This window comes from Emys orbicularis, chromosome 19 (genome assembly GCF_028017835.1).
Source record: "Emys orbicularis isolate rEmyOrb1 chromosome 19, rEmyOrb1.hap1, whole genome shotgun sequence".
Classification (NCBI taxonomy): Eukaryota; Metazoa; Chordata; order Testudines; family Emydidae; genus Emys; species Emys orbicularis.
In genome coordinates this window covers 20,415,886-20,443,385 of record NC_088701.1, presented here as the reverse complement: position 1 = coordinate 20,443,385, position 27,500 = coordinate 20,415,886, and the positions used below count along the sequence as shown (strand labels likewise).

General features: G+C 52.3%; 1 protein-coding gene across 1 annotated transcript in view; it reads left to right on the top strand.

The window, feature by feature from the left end:
* Nucleotides 1-15,786, top strand: part of FAIM2 (Fas apoptotic inhibitory molecule 2) — a 32,544-nt gene extending 16,758 nt beyond the window's left edge. Inside the window, exons 6-12 of the mRNA XM_065419257.1 lie at nt 3,005-3,055; nt 3,800-3,839; nt 5,357-5,394; nt 6,233-6,320; nt 7,919-8,014; nt 13,252-13,305; nt 15,637-15,786. Of these exons, the coding sequence (XP_065275329.1) occupies nt 3,005-3,055; nt 3,800-3,839; nt 5,357-5,394; nt 6,233-6,320; nt 7,919-8,014; nt 13,252-13,305; nt 15,637-15,786 (517 nt within the window). The remainder of the gene's footprint in view (nt 1-3,004; nt 3,056-3,799; nt 3,840-5,356; nt 5,395-6,232; nt 6,321-7,918; nt 8,015-13,251; nt 13,306-15,636) is intronic.
* The last annotated feature ends 11,714 nt before the right edge of the window (nt 15,787-27,500 follow it).

Genomic DNA, 27,500 nt, shown 5'->3' with positions numbered 1-27,500 from the left:
TTGCAGCTTGTGGAGACATACCCACAACTAGCTTTAATCTAGCTAGTTTAGGTACCAATAGTGTTATGTTCACATCATACACACAGAGAAATTAGATAAAAACATAAATACCCTTGTTGGAAGGTTGCAACATAACATTGCTTTATTTCTTAGCATTCAGAACGATAACACATAAGAACCCAAAACAGAGAGGGAGAAAACAGGCTGCTCCCTGACACAGAGAGGCACAACTCACCCCATCTTACTATAATCTGTCTGCAAACTGACTGCTGGTGCTCCCAGATGCTTCACTACAAAGCCTCCTAGCCTGCATGCAAGCCCAAGAGAAGTTCCATCCCCCCACTCTTAAATGTATCGCTTGCAATTCCAACACAGTGCTCATTACACCACAAGTAGCAGCAAGAGCGCGGTGGTGTGGGCTTCAGCTTGGGCAGCACAAGACCCCCCTGGGTATGTACTCAATTGTGTGGCCCACATGTCCTCACTGCTATTTTCAGTGAGCCAGTTAGGTCAAGCTAGCGTGGGTATGTCTACATGAGCTGCAAAATCACATCCCTGGCCGCTTATGTGTGCTTTGCCTGTTGCAATATTTGGGCCAGATCCTCAGCTGGTGTAAAGGGAAGTCAAAGCTGCACAGATTTATACCAGCTGAGGTCTATCTGTCTGTCAGCCATTGAAGAATGCAACAAGTATAGAGGAGGAGCTGAAAAGTACGTATGAGTCTGGATAGGAATGCACTGGATTCGAGCTCAGATCCCACCCATTGGGCATGCTGACCAGTCATCAGGCCTGAATAATCATTGAGAATGTATCTTTTTTAGCGGAGGTGTTAAAAATATTTGCCCAGGCAGCATTTCCTGGGTCCTCTGCAAGGTTAGTGTCTGCATCCTGGCAGTTAATTAAGCAGGTGGGGTGTGAGATGCAAATGGCCATGAACAGGCCACGCTGAACCTGTTTCTTGTGAGTTCACACCCAAAACCCAGAGGTGAGAAACTAGCTTAGAGAAAGTTGGCGAAAGACCCAAAATAGCAGCCGGAGGAGGAAGCTGGTGATGATGCAGCGTTCATGCCCTTACAGGATAACACGTTCTCCTCAGCACTGGGAGTAAGGTTTGGTAGATCTGAGAAAGCCCCTTTTGAGACGTGTGGATTCAGATCCTGCTTCTAATTAGGACCCATACTTGTTATCAAGGCAGGTTCCCCAGATATCTCACCAGCTGCCTTTCCATCTCCAGACCTCCTTGTTTGTTCATATTCTTCCCTCGCAGTGTCTGATGCCAGTCAGTGTTCTTTTGCAGCCCCTACTTTGGGGAAGGGATCCTGGATGATGGGATTTCTATCTTTCCTTTCCTTCCCATCCATCCACTCGACTTATCTATTCTTTCTTTTCTTCCTTCCTTCCATCCACCCACACATCATGTCTCTCCGCTATCCATTCTATTGATCCTGTTGCTTTATTTATTCCCTCTGGGCCTGCTTCCCATATACACTAAGACCCCGTTACACCGCTCTGGCAGTGGAAAGGGACCTTACATTGGTGTGACTGTAATGTCCACCCACTTAAAGGTCCCTTTATACTGCCAGAGAGGCAGAATGACGCCTTAGGGTAATGAGAATCAGGTCCTCTCTCTCTCTCTCTCTCTCTCTCCGTCTGTGGGAAGCCTCCTTCCACTCTTCCATGATTATTCCAGTCCCCAGCACTTTCTGTGGCTTCCTCCTGCAGGAACAGAGCACAGATCTATCAACGGCGCATTTATCAGGGACTGTGAGGTTTGCCTCCCAGTTCGTGTTCCTTATTCATTAGACACATGAGCCGCCAGTTCTCTGATTACCATCAATGCCTTTGGAACCTGCCTTCTCACCTACTGCCGGGCTGCCTCAGGCACTAGGGGTGATCGGTTTATCATTACAGGATAACTGTCAACCCTGTGGAAAAACACAGGGCCGTGTGATGCTCTGGGGAGGGATGGAGGATCCCTTCATTGCTGGGAGCAGGTCAACTCTCTGGAGCTGCTCAAGTGTGGAGATGGTCACCTCTCTGGAGATGGTCAATTCTGGACATGGTCAACTCTCTGGAGATGGTCAACTCTGGAGATGGTCGACTCTCTGGCAATTTGCCTGCTTGGTTTGTGGACCAGTTTAATAGGTTTTGGGCTGTGTGGGGTATTCTCCCCTCGGATTCCTTTTCCTGTTGAGTTTATTATTATTACTTATTTATGTATTATTGTAAAGGAAGGATAGTCTGGTGGTTGGGGCACTAACCTGGGATTCAGGAGACCTGGGGTTGAGTTCTTGCCCTGCTACAGACTTCCTGTGTGACCTTGAGCATGTCACATAGGCCTAGATCCTCAAAGGTATTTAAGTGCCTAACTCCAGGTGCCCAAATATACCTTTGAGGATCTGGGCCTTCCTCCCTCTGAGTCCCAGTTCCCCTTCTGTAAAATGGGGGTTGCACTTGGACACTAGGATAATGGGTGCCAGACAAATACCATAGGGTACATCTACACTGCAAAAAAAACCTCCGGTGCTGAGTCTCGGAGCTCAAGTCAACTGACTAAGGCTCATCCTCCGGGACTAAAATAGCAATCTAGACATTCGGGCTCAGGCTGGAGCCTGGACTCTGAGACCCACCCCTCTTGCTGGGTTTCAGAGCCCGGGCTCCAGCCCAAGCAGGAATGTTCACACTGCTAGTTTTAGCCCCGTAGCATGGGTCGAGTCAGCTGACCTGGGCTATGAGACGTGCTGCCGTGGCGCTCTTTCTGCAGTGTAGACGTACCCTAAGAATCCGTCTTAAACCTCCTCCTGTCTCCGATCTGGATCTGGATGGTAAAGCCATTCCCCAGGGTGTTCTAAGGGAGTTCGGCTGTATAGCACCCTGGTGCGTCAGCAGCAAAACGCAGCAGGAACAATCAAGCCCGAGAGTGCTCCATTTCCCATGTCAGCCGCATTCAGCGCCAGGTTCTTCCTCCGTCACCCATCCTTTGTCTCTTTCTTCTTTCTCACAGTGCCGTGTTCTTTGTGACATACTTGATCCTGGCTTGCTGCTCCGGACCCAGGTAAAATACTTCCTTCTGCTTTAAACAACCCACTGAACTGACGTACTAGTGCTTTCCTATCACGGCTCAAATCCCATATGTTCCTGACTCATGGGCTGTAGCACACGGTATCCATACCGAAGTTGTATCTCCGAGCAGACGCAGCCCGGATGCTGCATTGTCTGTAGCAGAGGGGTTGCAGTCATGTCTCAGTGCTGTGCTATAGCAGAGGTAATGCAGTTATATCTCCTTGTCCGAGATTCATGGGGCCATGTGCTCCTAGGCAGCAGACATGATGCAGTTGTGTGTTGGTGCACGGGGCAGTTGTGTGTTGGTGCACGGAGCGGTTGTGTGCTGACGCATGGAGCAGTTGCAAGTGGCTGCATCAGAGTTGCAACTTGGTAGGAAAAGTCTAAGTTGTATTGTAACTGTAATAGCAGAGGTGATGCTGATGTATCTCGGTGATGCCCAGCCGTAGATGCTGTTTATTATTATACGGTGAAAACGCTGCCGTCTTGTCCCAGAGCTGGAGATTCCTGGTTGCTTCGCTGTAATATAGCGGATCCATTTGTGTCGCAACGTAGAAGTCCCCTGGGCACCGCGCTATAGTTACCCAGCAGAATTAACGTTGCGTTGCCTCACCGGCATGTGCTGCACAGATAATTAATTATGTAATTCACATTAGGCAACGCATTATGCAACACCTTTAAACCACTCTGCTCTTTGGATAGTGTTGCTGACTGACTCTTTTCACGTCACTTGCAGGAGGTATTTTCCATGGAACCTGATCCTCTTGAGTATCTTTGTAAGTAACTTACTGGCACGGTGACTGACCTGCCCTTTGGAGTGTCGTCAATTTCATAGAGATTAAGGAGTCCAGAAGGGACCATTGTGATCATCTGGTTAACGCAGGCCGTAGAGATTGGTCCAGTAATTGATACCTTAAACCCAATCCCTGCTGGTGGAACTAGAGCTAGATAAATTGAGATGAAGCGGTACTCTGTAAAAAAAAAAAAATTTAGGAGGAGGCAGGCCCAGTGGGGCAGAGGGGTATCTGGGTCCCATGCAGCAATGTGGAACTAGGGAAGTATCATTCTTAGCCCTACGCATTGGGATGTGCCCTATTAAACCCCTCTTGTGGGCTTTACCCTTTGAAGGTTAGCATCCATCATCCAGAAACAGTCTCCATTGGGGCACCTGTTAAAGAGGTTTCGCTGCCTTCTTGCTTACGCTGGGTGCCACAACTGGAGGAATTGAAAGACGTCTACAATAAATGGGTGCCTGTCTCTGGACAGAGCCGAGCATCTGTCTGTAGTAACAGCTCGCTGCGCTGCGGTAACTGAGGGGCGGATGCGGAGCAAAATTGGGCCGGAATCAGGAACGCCAGTTTCATCTTGGTTCCCAGCCTGTGAGCAGACTGTGGGATTGCAGCACCGCCCCAGTGCAGCCGCCAACTCCTGTCTATGGGTCGGGATAGCTTCTGCTGCCCCTCTGTGACTCCTAAGTGGTCCACGTAGTTAGGGTTGCCAACATGGTAATATTTAAAAACTGGACACTCCAGCAGGAGTGCTGGAACCTCCCTTGCCCTGCCTCTTCCTCCTGAGGCCCCACTCCTGCCCCGCCTCTTCCCCCCCAAAGCTCTGCCCATGCCCCACCTCTTCCACTGAGCCCCTGTCCTTGCCCTGCCTCTTCCCCTGAGGCCCCACTAGGGTGACCAGATGTCCCAATTTTATAGGTACAGTCCCAATTTTGGGGTCTTTTTCTTATATAGGCTCCTATTACCCTCCACCCCCATCCCGATTTTTCACACTTGCTGTCTGGTCACCCTAGGCCCCACCCCCGTCCACTCCTCTTCCGCCCTCCCCCAGTCACTCGCTGCTTTTCCCTTCCCACCCACCCCTTCCTGGGTCAGGAGGGTAGCCTACAGAGTCGGGGTTGGGAGCTGCAGCCACCCAACGAAGGCAGGAGGTGGCCCTGGCTGGAGCAGGTGATGACCCGGCGCCTCTCCACCTCTCCCGCTCGCAGTAACTGGACTTTGGGTGTCCGGTCAATAGATCTGACCGGACACTGTCAGGTCCCCTTTTCAACCTGACTTTCCAGTTGAAAACCAGGCACCCAGCCGCCCTACATGTAGCCTCACCACTGGGTTAGGCCTGGAGGAAGCCTACACCCTTAGTGGCCAAGGGAACTGGGAAGCCTTCTGCCTTCACCCCCCCTGCCTCCATGAAGGACAATTATGGGACAGCTCTGAGTAATTATTCGTGGAGTAACTAAGCGCATACCCCAACACTAATGCTTTCTCTTTCTCCCCCCCACCCCTAGACTCTCTCCATGTCCTATCTCACTGGAATGCTCTCCAGGTAGGTCAATCAGTTGGGCATCAGATTTCTTTTCCTTAGTTTGGCTCCACGTCCCAGCTCTTCTCTGCAGCTCCCTTCCTTGGTTTCCCACGTTAGAATTATCTGAGCAACGCTGGCCCTTTGCTCCTGCTAAAATAGCCAAGCAAAACCTGACCCTTCCTTTGACATCGGCTGCAACCTCCAGTGGAGGCCGGTGTGAACTCCATGTGTTTTGCCAACAGCTGGCTGTGGGGAAGCTCAGATCAACTCCAGCCCCAGAGAGAGCCCCCCCCGCCACCACGCGTCATTGCAGGGGCATGGGCTTTTGGGGAGTCCACTGCCACTCCTGTCGCGGCATCTCCAAGCAGGAGGTGCTGTAGGGAGCGGGGCAGGAAAGCTGGCTGTGGGGTGGCTCAGGGCTCTGCCATTCCCATCCTCTCCCAGCCGCTGTGTAGGGAGCAGAAGCAGTGTCTAGGGGGCAGTCCCACCTCTCTTACTGCAAAGCACAGAAGGAATATTAACAGATCCAGGCTTCTGCCAGCCAAAGAGGGATAGAGGGAAGCAAATTGGAGGCTTGAGGCTGGCCTTGCCAGCAATTTTCTTTCATCTATAGCAGAAGGAGAATCCACACATCAGTCATTTCTTAGGCTTTTCCATACCTATCTAGCCAGGAACCCCCACTGTCTAGCCATATGGGAAGTGAAGGGTAATCTCAACCCCTGATGCTTGTTTGCCTGACCCTAGCATCCATGCTTTATCTGCCTACCTCTGCTAAGCCCCTGGAGCTCCTAATTGTCTCTCTCCTTCCATCCATTTGTGGGATCTAATTAGAAATGTGGTTTCCATGTTCCTTTTGCAGCTATTACAACACCACGTCGGTTCTCTTGTGCCTGGGGATCACAGCCCTGGTGTGTCTTTCCGTCACCATCTTCAGCTTCCAGACCAAGGTTGGTGTTGATTTAGTTGGTGTTGGTAGATTTAGTTGGGGTTGGCCCTGCTTTGAGCAGGGGGTTGGGCTAGATGACCTCCTGAGGTCCCTTCCAACCCTGATATTCTATGATTCTAAGGTGAGACTATCCCAGCATGTAGGGCAGGGGGGCAGGGGATGCATCTCAGAGCGGGGAGGAGGGAAAGAGGAGCTGACACTCATGCAGCAAATGGTTTGGCCAGGAAGTATGGATCTGGGAAAGCAGCTAAAGGCCGGGGGAGGGGGGACAGGTGGGGTACAGGAGGGAATCTCTGACAGGGATGGGGGTTGCAGTATGGGTGCGATATGGGTCCTGGGGAGTCTTGGATTTTGGGTGCAGTGGGATGACAATGCTGAGGTGGATAAGGATTGGATATAGGTGGTGAATAAGCTGTATAATAATGATAGGATTTGGAGTTATAAGGTCCAGAGTGTGATGGGTGCTAGGCTACAGGATTTCGGGTGTAGGTGGGGTATGTTGAGTCCTGGTCTATAAGGTTAAGGGTACAGGATTTGGGGTAGGATGAGTGCTGGGGTAGAGGGTTTGGGGTATAGGTGTGGTATGAAGGGGGCTGGGTATAGGAGGGCTCTGATGGGTGCTAGGTGTGGGGTATAGGTGGGGTCTGATGGGTGCTGGGTAGCGGGTTTGGGGTCTAGGCGGGGTCTGATGGGTGGTGGGTATGGGATTTGGGTATAGATAGGTTATGGTGGGTGCCAGGTTTGGGGTCTAGGCAGGGTCTGCTGGGTGCTGGGTAGGGGGGTTGGGGTATAGGTGTGACATGAAGGGTGCTGTGTATAGGTGGGGGTCTGATGGATGTATGATCTAGGTGGGGTCTGATGGGTACTGGGTAGGGGGTTTGGGGTATAGGCAGGGTCTGATTGGTGCTGGGTATGGGGTTTGGGGTCTAGGCGGGGTCTAATGGTTGCTGGGTATGAGGTTTGGGGTATAGATAGGGTCTGATGGGTGCCAGGTTTGGGGTCTAGGCGGGGTCTGATGGGTGCTGGGTATGGGGTTTGGGGTCTAGGTGGGGTCTAATGGTTGCTGGGTATGCAGTTTGGGATATAAGTGGGATTTGATGGGTGCTGGGTATGGGGTATAGGCATGGTAGATGGGTGCTGGGTATGGGATTTGGGGAATAGATAGGGTATGATGGATGCCAGGTATAGGCGTGGTCGATGCGTGCTGGGTATGGGGTATAGGCGTGGTCGATGGGTGCTGGGTATGGGGTTTGGGATATAAGTGGGATCTGATGGGTGCTGGGTATGGGGTATAGGCGTGGTCGATGCGTGCTGGGTATGGGGTATAGGCGTGGTCGATGGGTGCTGGGTATGGGGTTTGGGATATAAGTGGGATCTGCTGGGTGCTGGGTATGGGGTATAGGCGTGGTCGATGGGTGCTGGGTATGGGATTTGGGATATAGGTGGGCTAGTGACTGACAGGGCGACGTGTGTGATGCTGGGTGAGTGGCTGAGCAGGGGGCACAAAGGAGCCAACACCTCATCACTGAGTCCCGTGCGCCTTGCCCACCGCCAGCGCGCTGAGCCAATAAAACCAACGGCCCCTTTTTACCTCCACAGTTTGACTTCACCTCCTGCCAGGGCGTCCTCTTCGTCATGCTCATGGTGCTGCTCTTCAGCGGGATCATCCTGGCCGTTCTCCTCCCCTTCCAATACGTAAGTGACCTCTTCTCTCTTCAGATCCCAGGTCGCTCCCATGGTGCTGCCTCTGCAGGGAGGATGTTCTTGTGCACGGGATCAGATGGGGATGGCCCGTGGTGCAAACCACGATGCAGCCTGATTCCTAGCTGGCAGGGGCAACCTCTCTTATTTGGGCATGGGGGTTAAAGGTGGGTAAGGACCTCCCTCCCCACTTTGGCTGCTTCCTTGTCCTTCCAAACACCGGGCTAAACTCATCCCTTGGAATAATTTGGATGCATCTCCCGCTGGAATCAACAGGTTCTGATCTCAGTTACAGCTGTGTCAGCCCAATGGTGTCACAGTGGATTGACACCAACGTAATCCAGATCAGAGTGACTCCGGGGGTAAGTATGTGATCTGAACAGCATTGCCTCTGGATGGAGCGAATATTTCCCTCTAGCTGCCCGTAAGTGGGTGTGTCCCTCTAGCTACCCATCAGTGTGTACCTAGGTGCCGACTCCGTGTGTGCTCCGGGGCTGGAGCACCCACACAAAAAAAAATAGTGGGTGGTCAGCACCCACTGGCAGCCCCATGGGTCAGCGCCTCCTGCTCCTCCTGCCCACCGGTGCCCCCGCTGAACAGCTCCTCCCCCTCCCTTCCAGCGCCTTCCGCCCGCCATGATCAGCTGTTCCGCGGCATGCAGGAGGCACTGGGGGGAGGGGGAGGAGCGCTGGCAGGAAGAGGCGGGGGAGTGGGCAGAAAGAGACGGGGAGAGGTGGGGGCTTGGAGGAAGGGGTGGAGTGGGAGCGGGGTCTGGGGCGGAGCACCCCCGGGATCTTAATAAGTCGGCACCTATGAGTGTGGATGTCACCTATGAGAAGTGTGGGGCATCTGGGCACAGCGAGGCTGGACAAACAAAGTGACGGCTCAGGGTGATAAGTGGAGACTCTCAGTGAGCCGGAACTCACAGTAATTTGCCCCTTTATCAGCATTTTCCAGCCGCTGTAGAGTTTCCACTGAGGATAAATTGCTGAATGAGAGCTCCCGCGAGGAGGGGGTGGGCGGAAGCAGACACAAAGGCTTGGAGATTGGGGGAGCCGTCACAATCAATCGTGTTAATAATCGTGCTGCCAGGAAGTGCAAACAGCTGAGCCGCCAAACCTCCCATGGGTCAGAAACAGCTGCTGAGCGGGCGAAGGCAAAGGCAGGGAGTCGCCCGGGGTGTCCTATCAGGGAGCAGCCGAGAGTGAAACAGTCCAACTTCCCACTCCAAAAAGGGCCGGGGGAAGAATTGCTCAGAGCCACTGTCCATTGGTGTGGCTGATTGGTTCAAACCGACTGGGTGTAAGATTGGCAGCTCTGTGGGTCAGGGCCTATTTTATTGTTCTGCGGTTGTCCAGCGCCTAGCCCTGTGGTCTGTGACTGGTCCTGGTCTGTGACTTCAATGCATATAACAATAATGAAAATAATTAATAACTCCCTGATGGCCAGTCCTGCAGCGCCCATTTCTCCTCCCCACAAGATCTGCGTAACTCCTCCTGAACTTCATGGAGTGACTCTGGATTTAAAACCAGTGTCACTGAGTAGCAGCGACTTGAACTGCTTTGGGGGGAAAAATCCCACCCCCGCCTTGCTACTGCAGAGTTGAATAAACAGCCAAACCTTTTAAATCCAGGAGCAGAATATCAGCTTAGTGATTGTATTCAGAAAAAGCTAAAGTGCAGGCAGAGATAAGCTCAGGAAATTGCCCCATAGCTTGTTGAATACAAGCCGGGAATTGAAGGAGGTGATAGACAAGCCAGGTGCTCTGGGCAAATGTGGTTAATTGTATCTATCCCCATCCAGGGGGCAGCAGTGTGCTTGAGTGGTGTGCGTACTAGACTGAGTCTCAAGAGACCTAGGTTCTATTCCTGCTACTGGCCTGCTGGGTGATCTTGGGCAAGTCATTTCCCCTCTCTGTGCCTCAGTTTCCCCATCTGTAAAATGGGGATAATGATCCGGCCCTCCTTTGTAAAGTGCTTTGCGATCTACAGTTGAGAAGAGCTAGATTATTATTACACATCTAGTTTTCTAATCTAGTCCCATACACATCTATCTAGCTAATTTTCCTTCCTTTGCACTGAACCAGATTATGTCCTAGGGATTTTGGGGAGTGGCTGCCTGGAATATCTGGAGGTTCAGGTCTCCCCCCACACCCCTAAAATCCTCTGAGCTGAATAAAGCTCCATTCCCTTATGTGTGGATGTCAGACATCAAAGATGGACATGGGGAACTAACTAGAAATGGCCCCAGTGCAGCATTTCAGACCGTCCAATGTTGAGCAGTGGCAAGGTCCACATTGAAAACTAACCCTGTTGAAGGGCATCAAGACAGGGATTTTCAAAGTAGCCTAAAAGAGTTAGGCGCCCGATGGGATTGAGGTGCCTAACTCCCTTAGGGTGTGCCTACACTGCAGTTGGAGGTGTGATTGCAGCATCTATAGACATACCTGAGCTAGCTTTAATCTAGCTAGTGCGCGAATCAATTGCAGTGACGCTGTGGCAGGACAGACTGCAGGGTGGGTGAGCTGAGTACAGACACACGGTCCCAGACTGCCCAGAATCCCATGCAGCCGTGGTTGCACTGGGGCCCGAGCTAGCTGGATTCAAGTTAGTTTGGGTCCGTCTGTGTATGTTGCAATCACTCTTGTGACTGCAGTGAGGACATTTTTGGAAACCCCGGCTCATGTGTTTAGTGTCCCTTTTGGATTAATGCCAGACAACCCTCCTCATTCGGCCCAAACCTCGGCCCTTTGTGCCTTGCCTGGGGGTGGCACTGATCCTAGATTGACACTGGAGTTAACTGATAATGAGATCTGGTCCAACTGAATGAAAGGATTTGTTCCTTCCTGGGAGATTGCGTTGGCTGAAAATGCTGACCTTTGCCCTGGTGGCACCGATGGGAAAGGTACCGGGGGTCCTGCCTCCCATTCTCCTGCTCTAATGATTGCACCACATTCCCCTCCCCGAGCTGGGAAGTGAAACCAGGAGCCCTGGCTCATAAATCAACTGCTCTAACCAGTCCAGCACACCCTGCCCTTAAAGCTTGGACTAGAACCCAGGAGTGGGTTCCCCGTTAGCTGCTTTAACCACTGCACCGTGCTGCCCTCTCAAAACTGGGTGTAGAACCCACCGTTCCTTGCTCCCAGTTACATGCTTTAACCACCTTCCCGTCTCAAAGCTGGGAATGAAAACCAGGAGTCCTGATGGCCAGTCCGCTGGTCTAACCACTGCGCCAGGAGTCCAGAGGCCCAATCAGTGGCTCTGATCCTTGCCCTGTATTCTCCCCTCCCAAAGCAGGGAATAGAACTCAGAAATCCCAATGCTTAGGCCCCTGTTCTAGCCACTAAAGCGCTGGCTACTGATTAACGTGTTTGAATAAATCCAGCAATATCCAAGGGCCACATGTGTGTGGCCAGCTCTCGGGGGATTATTGTCACGCTCACCTACCTCACCACCCTCCTGCCATCACCCCTCTGCCACATTTTCTGTCTCTTTCCACTCTGGCGGATGCTTCTGGCGCGCGACGCTGTTCAGGTCCAACAAAGGTGTTTGTTGTTCCCGACCGACATCCTGCGACGGGTGGCTAATGACGGTGATTGATTGCAAAGGCGAGGAGTGGGGGTGCTGGCATCCCAGCCTTTGGCGTCTTGTTCTCCATCCAGGAGCTTTTATTTTGCAATTCTTCGTCGCTGAGTGCTCAACGGACACTGGGAAATGTTGACAAAGGAGGACGTTGCCCAGAGTCTGGCAGCCTCCATTAATCACTTTGGGGCCGCAGTTGTTTACCTGTATCCGACTGGGTCCTATTGGCTGTTCCAGGGCTCCCCAAGCAGTTGGGCACGTTCCTTTAGGCTGGAGATGGCTGCATTCATAGAATCATAGAATTCATAGAATCCTAGATTATCAGGGTTGGAAGGGACCTCAGGAGTTCATCTAGTCCAACCCCCTGCTCAAAGCAGAACCAACCCTATCTAAATCATCCCAGCCAGGGCTTTGTCAAGCCAGGCCTTAAAAACCTCTAAGGAAGGAGATTCCACCACCTCCCTAGGGAACCCATTCCAGTGCTTCACCACCCTCCTAGTGAAAAAGTTTTTCCCAATAGCCAACCTAGACCTCCCCCACTGCAACTTGAGACCATTACTCCTTTTTCTGTCATCTGGTACCACTGAGAACAGTCTAGATCCATCCTCTTTGGAACCCCCCTTCAGGTAGTTGAAGGCTGCTATCAAATCCCCCCTCATTCTTCTCTTCTGCAGACTAAACAAGCCCAGTTCCCTCAGCCTCTCCTCATAAGTCATGTGCTCCAGCCCCCCAATCATTGTTGCCCTCCGCTGGACTCTCTCCAATTTCTCCACATCCTTCCTGTAGGGAAGGGGCCCCAAACTGGACACAGTACTCCAGATGAGGCCTCATCAATGTCGAATAGAGGGGAATAATCATCTTCGAGCACAGCTGCTTTAAGCAACTGTCAGTACTGGCCTCTGAATGGAACCTGTTCTTTCTTGGAGGCCAAGTGCTTTCGCTCATGACTTGAGGACATGTAACGACTAAGCCCAGCATTTTCGAAAGAGGCGTCTGATGCGTAGTGTCTCGATGTGAGATGCAATGGGTCTGCCATTCAGAACGGCAGAGCATTCGTCGTGCCAGCAGATGTCAATGGCAGCCAGGGGCGTGCAGAAAGGGGGAGCAAGCAGGGGCACCCCCAATAATCGTCGAGAGTACAGAACTCCTCCGGCCCTGGGAGGTAGAGGGGGAGAGTGAGCTCCTGCCGGGGCAGTGGGGGGAGGGGATGGATGAGGGAAGAGCGAGCTCCTTTCAGGCCTGGGGGGTGGGAGAGAGATCCTGCCTCTGAAAGCAAGCCCCGTAGGGTGACCAGATGTCCCGATTTTAAAGGGACAGTCCCGATTTTTGGGTCTTTTTCTTACATAGGCTCCTATTACCCCCCCACCCCCGTCCCGATTTTTCACATTTGCTGTCTGGTCACCCAAAATCCTGATCCATGTGGTCCCTTTTCTAACTGTAAGGCCTAGGGGTGTGTGAGATCATGCCCCTTCTAAAGGGTCGTTGTGATCCTTATGTGGCTGGCTCACATGCTCAGTGTGGTCTGGTGGCTCATGTGCTAGCTCAGGAGACCTCGGTTCTACTCCCATCTCTGGTGTGAGTCAAGCCCTCCCGTCTTGCTGGTTGGGTTTCTTCCTAAAGCTGACTGGTGCATTTGTCTATTTCCTGTAGGTGCCGTGGCTCCATGCCATATATGCCGTGCTGGGTGCGATTGTCTTTACTTTGGTAAGCGGCGCCGAATCCCAAGGAATGGGAGTTTGATTGATTGATTTGGCCGAGTTCAATCAGGTAGCAAATCGCCTGTCCCTTGCAAGGCAAGACGAGCATGGGGAAGGAGAGGGAGGGGAGTTGTACTGCAGGAGACCTTCATGTTCAAAGGTGGATGACGAATAGCAATCCATGGGATCATCTGGGCCTAGTCCCTAGTGTGCCTGTGTCTTTATCACCACATCAGAGCTGTGTCTGGCACGGCTGGTGGCCCTGGTTTAAGGCCAGCCACGGTATGGAACAGCGGAGGGAGTGAGGTTCATCGGCAGAGCTGGGAGAGCTTTGGCAGAGCGGTGTGTGTCTCTGGGCGTGAGGCAGTCAGGACCGGGGTGGGGAGGCAGCGAGGGAGAAACCTGCTGGTGACCGAGCAGCCTGGGAGGAACTCTGCGGAGCTCCAGGAAGCAGAGACCTTCAGCGTGGAGAAAGATTTGTTTGGATATTGATTGGGAGTGGGAGGTACAGCGGGGCCTTCGTTACCTCGAAAGGGGATCGAACTTCTAAATGTCCTGGCCAGGGGAGACCCAGACAGAGACAGGCCACTGTGGGGCCAAGGAAGCAGTCACAAGGGGGCGCTGGAGGGAAGGGCCCCGTGCAGTCCTGCATCCTGCCCCAAGGTGAGGCCCATGACGAGGGGCACTGGCAGAGCTGTGGGTGCTGGCAGCCCAAGACTAGAGTAGCAGGGTGTGGCATGGGGGCAGGATTGACATCACGTGGCAGAGCCATGTGTAGAATTTAGGACGGAGACAGCAGGTGGAGGGGGGTGCTCCATTGCAGCCCGGGGGTGTGTGTGCCAGAGCTGTGGGTCCCATGCAGAACTCCCTGCCCCCGCTCCCGAGGCCCCAACACTGTTGGGTCAAAAATACTTGCTGTATTACACCAAAACCAAACGCTGGGCCCGTACATGAGGGAGCTTCCAGGCAGCGTATGCAGCAAGTGTTTCTCCAGAGCGTATTTTAGCCGAGTCGCATTTGCTGTTCAGAAAGCAGGAAGCACCCGCCGGAGGAGCATGCGGAGCCGCCCCCAATGGGGGGTCAGGAGGACACCCGCCTTGGGGCGAGGCGGAGCCCGCTGGGAATAACAGCAGTTGAGCAATTTGTTTAATAGCTAATAAAGTCAGTTATGAAGAACTCGGCTGTTTTACGATCGCCCTGTAAAGTGTGCCCAGGGTTAAATGGAATAGAACTGGCTCGTAAATGTAGACCGTCAGATCCTCAGCGGCTGAAGCCGATGGACCGGGCCTCTATGGCCAATTATTATTTCTGTCCCAGAATTCCTTAGGAGACCCAGACCCCATTGTGCTGGGCATTGCATCTTCACACATGCTGCCCCAAAGAGCACAGTGAAACCAGGGAAGGCGCAGGGACGCGGCGAAAGTTAATAGACAAGACAGACGCAAGGTGGTAGGGGGAATTGGAGGCTCAGAGACCAGCCCACGGTCAGACAGGTTAGCAGCAGAGCCAGCAGTACTATTCAGGTCCCCTGATTCCCCATCTTCTAGACCGGGCCCCCTCTCTGCGCAGTTTGGCAAAGTCACCTAGTCACCGCGCCGGGAGGGGAAGGGTAGAATTCTTTATAGCTGTAGCGTGACTGCACCTGGAATGTTGTGCTGGGTTCAGGACAGCACGTTACCAGGCAGGTATTTGCTGAAGTGGGAGGAAATGCAGAGAAGAACCACAGAAACAATCCCGGGGCTGGGGGAAGGGACTCGCAAGGAAGACTCAGGAGCGCTCCTTGGCCAAGCAGCGGCCAAGACGGGGCTGCGGGGGTGAGACGATGGAAGTCCCTGAAGGTAGTTATCACCAAGGAATTGCTGGGGGTGGGGTATAACCAGGAGGAATGGGATGAAATTAAGAAAGGAGGTAACTTCAGCATAAGTTGCTTGGCCACGAGACCAGTCCGGGTGTGGCGTTATCTCAGTCAACCTGTGGAACTCCTTGCCTGAGGAGGTTGTGAAGGCTAGGACTATAACAGGGTTTAAAAGAGAACTGGATAAATTCATGGAGGTTAAATCCGTCAATGGCTATTAGCCAGGATGGGTAAGGAATGGTGTCCCTAGCCTCTGTTTGTCAGAGGGTGGAGATGGATGGCAAGAGAGAGATCACTTGATCATTACCTGTTAGGTTCACGCCCTCTGGGGCACCTGGCATTGGCCACTGTCGGTAGACAGGATACTGGGCTGGATGGACCTTTGGTCTGACCAGTACGGCCATTCTTATGTTCTTATGTTCAAGCATGCGATGCATTGCCTGATCCTCTTTGTGGGTCCGTTTTCCCTCTCTCTCCCCCCAGTTCCTGGCATTTGACACGCAGCTGTTGATGGGGAACCGCCGGTACTCACTGAGCCCGGAGGAATACATCTTTGGAGCCCTCAATATCTACCTGGACATCGTCTACATCTTCTCCTTCTTCCTCCAGCTCTTCGGCTCCAGCCAGGAGTAAGCGCAGTGAGAAAGTGTCTGTCCTCGCTCGGCGAAACAGAAAAATGTTAAAAAAAACAAAACAAAAAAAAGAGAGGGGGAAAATATAGCCAATCTTTCTGGTCCCTTTGCCAGCTCCATTCCATCTACTGAGCAACCCCCCTGGTTCCTTCTGCAGCTTGTACATATGCTGTTAACCCTTTGTGACCCAGAAAGCAAACTGGGGTGGAAATGCTAGGTTTCCTCCCACCCCCTGAAATCAAACCAGAGCAGGGTCGGTAGTGCCGGCAGGGCAGCAGTCTGGGCTCTCCCATTTGCAAAGGTCACTAGGGTTCCCCATCTGGCTTCGGCACATTATTGCATGTAGGCACGTTACCGTGTGTGCTACTGAGATGCAAAGCCCGGCTGTGAAAGGGAAAAAGATGGGGGTTGGGAATTTGCTGGGGTTCTGGCAGGAGAACCAGCAGCTGGACAAAGGAAGGGAGCAGGTTAGGGTTTCAGGACTGCCTAGGTATCCACCTTCCTTCCTCTCTCCCGCCTCCATGCACAATCTGAGTCATGTGATTGCAGTAGAGACGCAGCCCAGAAGCGAATGGCGCCTCTTGGCAGTCTTGCTAGCAGTCATCCACCTGGTGCGAGAAGAGCGGCTCTCCATCGGGGAAGCCCCCTAAGAGACATCCCCAGCACCCTCCGGGCCTTCCCGTGTCTCCTTTCTACCAGACCACAAAACTGAGAACACCCTTTCCTCCCATAATGCCTCCCAGGCCAGGCTGATCACTGATGTGGGACTCACTTACCTAGCCAGCTGCCTCAGGGGATGAGTAGACTGGAGCTGTCTAAGGTATGAGCCCCAGGCGGGATTGCAAACAGGTGTCAAGGGGTCATGATAACAACCTGCCCTTTCCATATCACTAAATGTGGCGGGAGGGTAGGTCCCAGCTAGATGGGTCCCAGGATGGGAAAGGTTGAGAAGCACCAGCCTATGCAAAGCCAGGATGCCTGTGTCCATGGGGAAGATGGTGAGATTGGACAAAGACCCTAGGGACTCATATGGACTCATTAGTGTCCTACAGTAATGGCTTCGAACTCTAGATGCTCCATCGTGCAGTGCGTCCGGGGTCACCACCACCACAAATGCAGTTGTATTGCTTGGTGAGCATGCCCAGCTTGGAAGGTCAGAGAGGTATCTGCACCACACCCCGGTGGTACTGCCCGGATGCCCCTATGCATGCTCCCCAGCTGCAGATTGGACAGCGGGCGCTGGAGAGGTCTTCTTTCTAACCACTGGAGAGCATCACGTCCACCAGCAGGGTTGGGTGGCATTAATACTGTTGAACAAGATTCCCTGACCCCGCCCTCCTCCATCGCAGCAATGCAGCAGAAGGCTCCTCCTCCTGAGGCGACTTCTGAGATGCTGAAACTACGGAGTTTGTAAACACTGACGTCACGTGAGTCACCCAAGAACGGGGTGCCAGCTGCAGGCACCCTAAAGGTGGATCTCCATGCAATTGCCAGGCCTGCTACCTGTCAACTGGCACGAAGCATGAAGAACCAGGTGTTTCTCGCACTACCCTTTGCTGGTGAGCAGATGTTTCATCACCTCTCCACGGAAGGCACTTAGTACTCAAGGAAAAATAGCTGACACTGCGGCCTGCCGCCAAGGAGGCAGGGTCTGATCAGATCAGCAGGGACAGAACCAAACGAAGGAGGAGCTGTGTCGCAGTTGGACAAAATACCGACATCCCCATTTAAAAAAGTCCATTCTACCAACATGAATAACATGGCAGAGGAGCTGATCTAGGGTTATCCTGCCCCATTGTTGCACCTTCAGGGGAACCCAATGCAGTTCTGAAGAAGGAAACTGAGGGCTACACCCAGGGGTACCCAAGAAATACCCACGTCATTTAGTGAGGGCTACCCAGGTGGCATTCCGAGAAACCACTTGGAATAGAGTGCCAGGTCTTAGCGCCCTTGTGCCAGGTTGTAGGACCCTGAGGACAAAAAACAGCTGTCCTGCTGACTCATCCTGGCAGCCAGATCAGGTGGATCCTATTAGCGCCAACCCAGGATATAAAAGGGATTTTCGAGTGTCTCCCTGAGACAGAAAAAGCACTGGGGTCAGGGACAGAGGCGGTCCTTCAGGGAGCAGTCGCAGAAACAGCAAAACTCAGGAGCAAGCTCCGGTGACACGTTTCTATTTGTTGTTATTGAACTTAACAGTAGAGGGGGCCCTAGGAAAAAGGGTAAGTTTGGGCTCAAGCCTGGGTGTGTGAGGAGAAAAGGGGGAATGCCCATGCTGCTGACACAGAGTAGCACCCTGAGAAATGCCCACTATCCGGATGGATCGCTGAGGACCACCCAAGAACCGCCCAGGCGGGGTTCTCTCTCACAGAACTATCCTGAGCTCATGCTATGAAACGCCAGGTAGTGAAAGCAGCCCCTTTGCTATTCAACTATTCAAGCCCTCGTTTTCAGCTCCCCTGCCCTCCAAGTGGGGCTGCCTTTGGACGCCTCGGAGTGCACCAGTATCTTTCCATCTTCGCCCTGTTAATATCCCCCATTTGGAAATCAACCGGCTAATTAACTGCAGGGCCCCAGGCTGAGATAAGATAAGAGGCATTTAACTCTTATTTAAAAGGCGATCCTTCCCCCTGATACGGCCCTTTATCTGAAATCTCCCTGGGAAGACCAGGGCATGTGCGTCAGCGGGTTGCTTCTAGCCGTTCCAACCCGCTGGAGGGGGAACCTGTGCCAAGCTCTCCATACTGTACATTCCTTCTCCGCTGCTCTCCGGCTTCCCAGGCGTGCACACGCCTTCCACATGTGCCTCGGCCCCACGCTGAGCGAAGCAGAGGAAAGTTACTGTGCACAGGGTTGTAGGAAGTCAATCTCTGGCTCCTTCCCTGCGCCTCTGCTGATCCCCCCGTGTTCAGAGATAATCCTGCTCTTCCCACACCCCCTTTCCCTTCCGGTTCCTTATTGCCTGATCCAACTGCATCACTGCGTCATGAGTCTTCATTGACACCAGTGCAAAGCGGGCACGAATCACAGGTGTAAATGGTGACATGTGGTGTGAGTTTAGCAGAGAAGCAGGCCTGAATGCTACAAGGTGAAAGGAGACAGCTGGGTTCATACCGGTCCCGGCACAATTTGCTTCTAAACATATTTGCCCTGCCTGTCTCCTTGAGAATGAGTTCTTACAAAAGACAACCCCTAATCCACAGATTCATTTATATATGAAATTCCTATGGCCTTCAAAGGAAGCAAATAGGCTGTTATATATTGTAGCAAATCCACGATCACATTGGCTCTTCCTAGATGTTGCTGCACTGCACGCAGTGGCCATTTAGAACTTCGCGGCGACAGTAGGGATAGAACATGGATCTTTCTAATCCAAAAGCCCAACCCCCTGGGCTAAAGGAGAATCTCCATTAGCTGCTGGCAGTATAGGACCTATGACACACAGTTGAATTCTGTTTCTATCTCGTAGAGTGCGGTGGTGCACATATATATTAGCTGGGTCAGTGCAATATCTTGCACAGGATACTGCAACCCTTAAAACAATACAGAGAGGAGGGTGGAGGAAGGAAAATAAGTGCCCTGACCAAGAAAATTATTGAGCACTTGGAAACAGGGGACAGATGCAATTGCAGGGGAGAAATTGTCTGGATATCCCCCTCCCCCATTCCCTAGTCGAACCCTCTCTGCAAGGATCTTAGCATAAACTGAAATCACAGTTTCCCTCATTATCTACCCCCCCCCCCCAGAGAGCTACTGCAGAGAAGGGCAAATGCTTCCCTCTGCACCTACGCCAGGGCTGATTTTTGAGGTGTTATCAGCCTCCTGAGTTGCAGTCTTCCAGCCTGAGAAGGACCCGGATCTGGATACTCATATACTTTAGGGAAAAGTCCAGCTCCAGGTCCAAACTTTGCAGCTGCCTCCTGTCTCTACAATGGGTTGAATCAGAACCCTGAATCCAAATGCCTCCTGGATTTGGGGAGAAATTTGGATCTGGCTCCAGGTCCAAACTTTGCCCCCTCTCTCTACAAGCGGCTTAAGCCAAATGCCAGGTATACTTTGGGAGAAGTCCGGATCCGGATCCCCCCTTGGCCCTATCTCTTCTGCAGTGTGGAGTTGCAGCTACTGCTCCAGGTCCCCCTGTTTTCCAGTGGAAAGCACCTGCATGGCACCTGCTAATCTCTCTCCAGGGGAAAACAATTAAACCAAAATAGCTTGCTGCCCCTTTGTGTTTCTTGGTGGAATTGCAGGGGTTCCCATCCTTGCATGTCCTGTCTGGTCCGGTCGCTGCCGTCGCTGCTGCTGCTTAGCCTCCTCTGTGGGTTGCAGCCAATCCAGCTCTCCAAGCAAGATCCTGTTCCCCGTTGAAGCCAGCAGCAAAAGTCCCTGGTGCTCAGGTACAACAGGGATGAGGAACGCGTTAGCACTGAGAGAGACGAAGTCTCTGTCGGTTTCAGTGACGCAGGATAGGGGCCCTAAGGGAGACCCATCAGAGGGCAAGGGCTGGGTTTTCCCTAGGTGGGCTTGGGTGATGCGGGATTGTTTGTCTCCATCCACACAGCTCCCCTTGCTATGTACTTGTTCTCGATCCTCGAAATCCCAGCTCCACCTGTGACCAGCGCACTCCTCCCTCCTTCCATTCCTTTGATTTCATTGTAAATAAAATTTTGTATTTTCTCTGGACATTGCTAATAAATTGTTGCAAAACTGGGAGGATCCTTGTTTTTCTTTTTGACGGAGGCTAGGGTGGAGGCAGAATAACATACAGCAGGCTTTGTAGATTAGATTTTTTTTTTTAAAGGCCAGAAAGAACCTTTAGATTATAGATTCGAAGGCCATAAGGGACCACTGTGATCATCTCGTCTGACCTCCTGTATAAAACAGGCCAGATGATTTCATATACTTACTGCGGGATTGCGCTGAGTAATTTGTGTTTGACTAAAGCATCTCTTCCCAGAAAGGCATCTAGGCTTGATTCGAAAACGTCAAGAGATGGAGACTCCACCTCGACTGTTAGTGGCTTTTGCCCAATAATCACCCTCAGAGTTAAAACAAAGCGTGCCTTATTTCTCATTTGAATTTGTTTGGCTTTAACTTCCAGCCATTGGTTCCTGTCCTGCCTTTCTCTGCTAGACTAAAGAGCTCTTTAGCAGCTGATATTTTCTCCCCCTGAAGCATAGGCACCGGTTTCCTCCAGGCCCGGGGGTACTCAACCCCAGGACCCGCCCCTTTTCCCAAGTCCCCACGCTCCCCGCCTCTTCCTGCCCTGCCCCCATCCCACCTCTTCTAGCCCAGTTCTGCCTCCTCCCCCAGCATGCCCCATCCCCCACTCCTCCCCCTCACTCTCAGAGCCTCCTGCACGCCGCGAAACAGCTGATCCTGGTAGGCAGTAGGCGCTGGGAGGGAGGGGGAGGTGCTGATCAGCGGGGCAGCAGGCGGGCAGGAGGCACGGGTGGGAGGGGGGAGCTGGCTGCCAGTGGGTGCTAAGCACCCACTAATTTTTTTCTGTGGGTGTTCCAGCGCCGGAGCACCCATGAAGTCGGTGCCTATGTCCTGAAGGTACGTATACACTAACCAAGTCGCCTCTTCTTTTGGATAATCTAAATTGAGCTCATCCATAGGCGCCAACTTTCCCCGGCGCTGGTGGGTGCTCGCGCCCCCCTGGCCCCACCCCGACTCCACCCTTTCCCCGCTCCCATTCCAACCCCTTCCCCAAAGTCCCCGCCCCAACGCCACCCCCTCCCTGCCCCTATTGGACCCCTTCCCCAAATCCCCATCCTGGCCCCGCCTCTTCCCCGAGCGTGCCGCGTTCCCCCTTCTCCCCACTCCCTCCCAGCGCTTGCTGCGCGAATCAGCTGTTTCGCAGCGCAAGCGCTGGGAGCCAGGGGGAAAAAGCGGGCACGCCGTGCGCCCAGGGGAGGAGGCGGAGGCAGAGCGGAGGCAGAGCGGAGGCGGAGGTGAGCTGGGACGGGGGGGCGGGGTGGGGAGCTGCCGGTGGGTGCTAAGCACCCACCAATTTTTCCCCGTGTGTGCTCCAGCCCTGGAGCACCCACGGAGTCGGCGCCTATGAGCTCATATATATATAATTTTATTCTCACAGCTAAATGACTGATCAAGTATTATTATTTTATCAACTACAGTTGGTTAATAACATAGTAAAAGCATCCTGTTGGATTGGTTAATAGTTAAATCACACTGTCTTTGAATATCAAGTGCTGCAAGCAGGGGCGGCTCTATGTATTTTGCCGCCCCAAGCACGGCAGTCAGGCGGCTTTCGGCGGTGCGCCTGTGGGAGGTCCACCGGTCCCGCAGCTTGGGCGTACCCGCCGCCGAATTGCCGCCAAAGCCGCGGGACCGGCGGACCTCCCACAGGCATGCCGCCGAAGGCTGCCTGACTGCCGCCCTCACAGCGACCGGCAGGCCGCCCCCCGCGGCTTGCCGCCCCAGGCACGCGCTTGGTGCGCTGGTGCCTGGAGCCGCCCCTGGCTGCAAGGAGCTGCAGGAGACTTTAAACAGCCACTTGCGGCTCACAAGCCTCAGTCTAAGTATCAGAGGTATATATATATATTGCAGTTATTAAATGTGAAACCTATCATGGGACAGAATTCCTAGAAAAGGAACTGACCTGGGTCATTGCCATATAAACATCAGTCTATCCATTACCATATATAAGAAGGATAATTAGGAACTCTCAGTGGTGAAGCCTGTTATGATCCTCAACAGAGTAAATTGCGGATGACTCAGGCTGCTTTCGACACGCCCGGCTTCTTATGTGGCAGTGTTTAATTAGCTCGGTTTCACCCTGATTGTGCCAATGCAATATATAATAGCCGTTGATTCTCAGTGAGGGGCGGTGCGTGCCTGGGCTCAAAGGAACTGCCATCTGGGATCAAAGCAGTGGTAGGATCCTATGTCTGACAGAGGCCAGTATCAGCTGGTGGAAGAAATCCTAACATGTGAGTTAAGGGGTACCCTGTCTACTGGATTACAGGGTACACCCTGAAGCATGAGGGCTTATATCGCTGTGCACGGAGGGGTGTAGTACCCCTAGAAGGCCTGGTATGGAGCGGACAGCCAAGAGAGCTGGGGTGCAGTCAAGGAGCCCCTGGCTCTGGGCTATATAAACTGGGAAAGGAAGCTGAGCAAGGGAGGAGGGACTAGGAACCATGCTGGCTGCTATAGGGTCAGGTCACTAGTCTGACCTGGGCCCTCGTGACTGTTCAGAGTAGAAGTTTGGTTGCTCCAACTCAAGGCTCTGTGGTAAGGACCGTGTGATCTGGGTTGAGCGGCTCCTCCCTTGACGGGAGGCCGAAGGGAAAGGGAGAAAGCCTGCCTGTTCAGTTTGTTAAACATAAAGGTACGGCTCCACTGTAATTAGACACCTGTGGCTGGCCCATGCCAGCCGACTTGCGTTGAGGAGCTTTTTCACTGCAGGGTAGACGTTCGGGCTGTAGGCGCTTGCGAGGTGGAACTGTCCCAGAACTCAGACTTGCAGCCCCAGCCAGAATGTCTACACTGCAAATAAACAGCTCCTTCCCACAAGCCCTGTGAGCAAGTCAGCTGGCACAGGCCAGCCACATGTTTTTCATTGCAGTGTAGACGTAAGAGAACTAGGAACTTTGCTAGCTGGGGTTGGTTCACAGGCCTTCTTAAAGGGGACATGTTTTTTTTTTTTTGTTCATTTGGTTTTTCCCTCCCCTTTCTCAGATTCTGTATATGCTTCCCCATTTTTATTTACTCCTATTCAGTATAACAGCAGATGGTCTCATTTGCCACAGAATTCTCCAAACCTTCTTGAATCCTGCTGTGCTTTAGTTCACAATATCTTAGGCCGGTGGTTCTCAACCAGGGGGTACATGTACCCCTAGGGGTACTCAGAAGTCTTCCAGGGGGTACATCAACGCATCTAGATATTTGCCTAGTTTTACAACAGGTGACATAAAATGCACTAGTGAAGTCAGTGCAAACTAAAATTTCATACAGACTTGTTTATACTGCTGTATATACTATACACTGAAATGTAAGGAAATGAATTGGAATATAAATATTGGACTATTTTCTAATGATATGGTAAAAATGAGAAAGTCAGCAATTGTTCAGTACTAGTGCGCGATGACACTTTTGTATTTTGATGTCTGATTTTGTAGGCAAGTCGTTTTTAAGTGAGGTGAAACTTGGGGGTACGCAAGACAAATCAGACTCCTGAAAGGGGTACAGGAGTCTGGAAAGGTTGAGGCCAATGAGTTCCACTGGCGAATTGAAAAGAATTCCTTAAATGCACATAGCACTTTTCATCTCAGAGGATCCAAACCCCAAAGTCACATTCCCCAGCCTCTGAAATGCAGCTGCCTGGGGGTGGTAGAAGATAGCTGCAGTCTAAATAGCACAGCATTGCGAGATAGAAAATGAGAACAATATGGAATCCAGCTGAAACTAAAGGAGAAAAGGCATGGAAATGTAACGCCAACAGACCCCGGTCGTCGTCAGGTGGGATTGAACCTGGGATCTCTGGAGCTTAGTGCATGAGCCTCTACTGCATGAGCTAAAAGCCTGGCTGTTAGCTAAGGCTGTAGAGCAGACTCATTAATTGCTCTCTTTAAGTGGTCTCGATGCCACTAGATGGGACACAACACCACACCCAGGAGGTGTGAGGGTTACATATGCAGGATGGAATTACCAGCATTGCCATTTGGCTAAGGCTCAATAATACTAACATGCAACTAGCGATAATTCACTGATTAACTGAACCAGTCCTGGGGAGTTAGCCCTGAGAAGAAAGGCAGATCCTGGGGGATTTGGGAGAAGCTGACTGAGTTGAGCAGGAGAATATTCCATTCGAATAACTTGATGCCACCTGTTAATTCTGGATTTATTGTGGTTAATACAACAGGAGCATCTACGCGCCCTAACCAGGTTTGATTCCCCCGTTTGTCACTTGCCTCACCCCCATGTTGAGACTGCATGGGCTAGATGATTTAATAGGGCTTTACCACTCCAATCTGTGATGCTAGTGTGCTTAACATTCCCGTAACAGGTGGATTTAAGCATGCATTATACTCAGGGGTTAGTTCTGGTGTGGGAAGTTAGTGATACTCTACTCAAGCTCCGAGAAGGTTTTCTTTGCTGCCACATGGCCTGTTCCAATGCCCCCTGTAGCCACTGGGGCCCAGATCCTCAAAGCAGGTATTTAGATTCCTAACTGTGGTTGCATTCAGTGAGAATTAGGCACCTAAATGGTCATTGGATCAGGTTTATAGGGACCTGAAACCCTTGTATGGTGTGGGAACACTTTGTGGTTTCCCCTAACCCTCTTCCCCAATGTGATGGGGCATCTGCCTCACACTGGCCCATAAGGGGTTAATAGAGCCCTAGGGAGGCTGCGCAGGAGGCAGCCAATTAGAGACGGGCTGCGAGAAGCAACCAATCAGGGCCAGGCAGGCCCATATAAGAAGGACTGCAGGCTAGAGTAGCTTCAGTTGCTCCCTGGAGCTTGAGAAGGGAGGACTGGTGGCCTTGCAGGAGGAAGAAAGCTAGTGCCTTGGCCAGAGCAGTGCTGGGCAGGATCAGGGGAGTGAGAGCAAACTCCTGGCTGGCTGCTAAGACTGGCATAGAGAGGCCCGGAAATAAGAGTGCTAGGGCTCCGGGGAAATGGCCTGGGAAGTAGACTGAGAGGTTGGAGGGGACACAGAGCATGGCTGCCATGGGCTGGGATCTGGAGTAGTGCATGGGCCTGGGTCCCCTCCCCTCATCCCTGAGGAAGTGGCTGGCCCGTTGGACTGCGGTACTGTCCCCCAGAAGAGGACACCAAGGTCCTTGGAGCGACACAGGTCCAGAAGCAGAAGTGATGGCGGGCAAGACACCACCGAGAGCCGGCGTACCGACCTGTGGAGCTGATCCGTAAGATGACCAGCGGGAGGCACTAACATGGTGAGTCACACCCAACACACACTTCCATTGGAAGCGGGATGTGGAAAAATGAGCCACAACTTTCAGGAGGCTGCATCGGCTTTCCCCGCTGCTGACCCACAAATGTCAGGAGCTCTAGCTATGTGGTATATAACTTAGCACTGCATGATATCTGGTTATTACAATGCTCTAAATGGCTGTGGCCAGGGAAATATTATATGTTATAATATAAGAACATAAGAGCGGCCGTACTGGGTCAGACCAAAGGTTCATCCAGCCCAGTATCCTGTCTGCCGACATTACGTGCGTCTGACGCAGTGGGTATTCACCCACGAAAACTTATGCTCCAATACATCTGTTAGTCTTTAAGGTGCCACAGGACTCTTTGTTGCTGTTTACCGACAGTGGCCAATGCCAGGTGCCCCAGAGGGAGTGAACCTAACAGGTAATGATCAAGTGATCTCTCTCCTGCCATCCATCTCCACCCTCTTACAAACAGAGTCTAGGGACACCATTCCTTACCCATCCTGGCTAATAGCCATTAACGGACTTAACCTCCATGAATTTATCCAGTTTTTTTTAAACCCTGTTATAGTCCTAGCCTTCACAACCTCCTCAGGCAAGGAGTTCCACAAGTTAAATATATAAAGATCATATATCGTTATATGTTTGTAGAAATTCCTAGAAAAGCAACTGACCTGCGTCATTGCCATATAAACATCATTTAGCCAGTGTAGCAGCTGCTTCAGAGGAAGTTGCAAGAAACCCTAACATGTGAGTTAGGGTGTCTACAGGGGTGGATTCTTCCTACCCCCCTCAGTTAGAGGTTGATTTATGCCCTGAAGCATGAGGGCTTATAGCTTATATCACCATGTGATGGGGTGTACTACCCCTAAAAGATACAGTCTGGAGCTGATCGCCCAGACAGCTGGACCGTAATCAAGGAGCCCCTCGCTCTGCCCTGGGGGCTGGGCTATATAAACAGGAAAAAGGAAGTTGAGCAAGGGAGGGACAACAAAGGCACTAGGGCCGAGGTCAGGCTAGTGATCTGGGGGGTTGCACCCTATAGCGATCACTAGTCTGACCTCGGCCCTAGTGCCTTTGTTGTTCAGAGTAGAAGTTTGGTTGCTCCGACTCAAGGCTCTGCAGTAAGCGCTGTATGATCTGGGTTCAGTGACTCCTCCCCCGACCTGATGCCAAAGGGAAAAGGAGAGAGCCTGTCTGTGCACTTTGTTTAATAATAAGGGCCAGAGGTGAAAGTAAGCCGTTCCGTTCTGGAACGCCATGCTGGACTGGACTGGCTTCCGCGGCGGTGATTTAAAGGACCCGGGGCTCCTGCCGCTGCGGGGAGCCCTGGGCCCTTTAAATCACTGCCAGAGCTCTGGCAGCCGGGCTCGGGCGGGGATTTAAAGGGCCTGGAGATCTGCGGTGGCCAGAGCCCCGGGCCCTTTAATTCGGCCCTGAGCCCTGGAGCTCCCAGCTGCCTCTGCAGCTGGTAGCTCCGGGGTGATTTAAAGGCCCTGGGGCTCCCAGCCACAGCCGGAGCCTTTAAATCTTGAAAGGCCCCGCCTCTTCCGGTTAGTGTGGGTGGCCCTTCATTCTCTTGTGTTCGACAGCCCAGCACACACCTTAGAGGGAACTATCCGCAGGCCACCTGAATGGAGCTCTGGTCCGCGGACCACAGTTCGAGAACCTCTGAACTAACATACACAATGCTGTGATTTGGAACAAACTTTTCTCCAGCCCTTGTTTGAGTTGATTGGCAGATCCCTACTCCTAGCAATGTAACCTCACTTTCTTTGGCACTTCTTT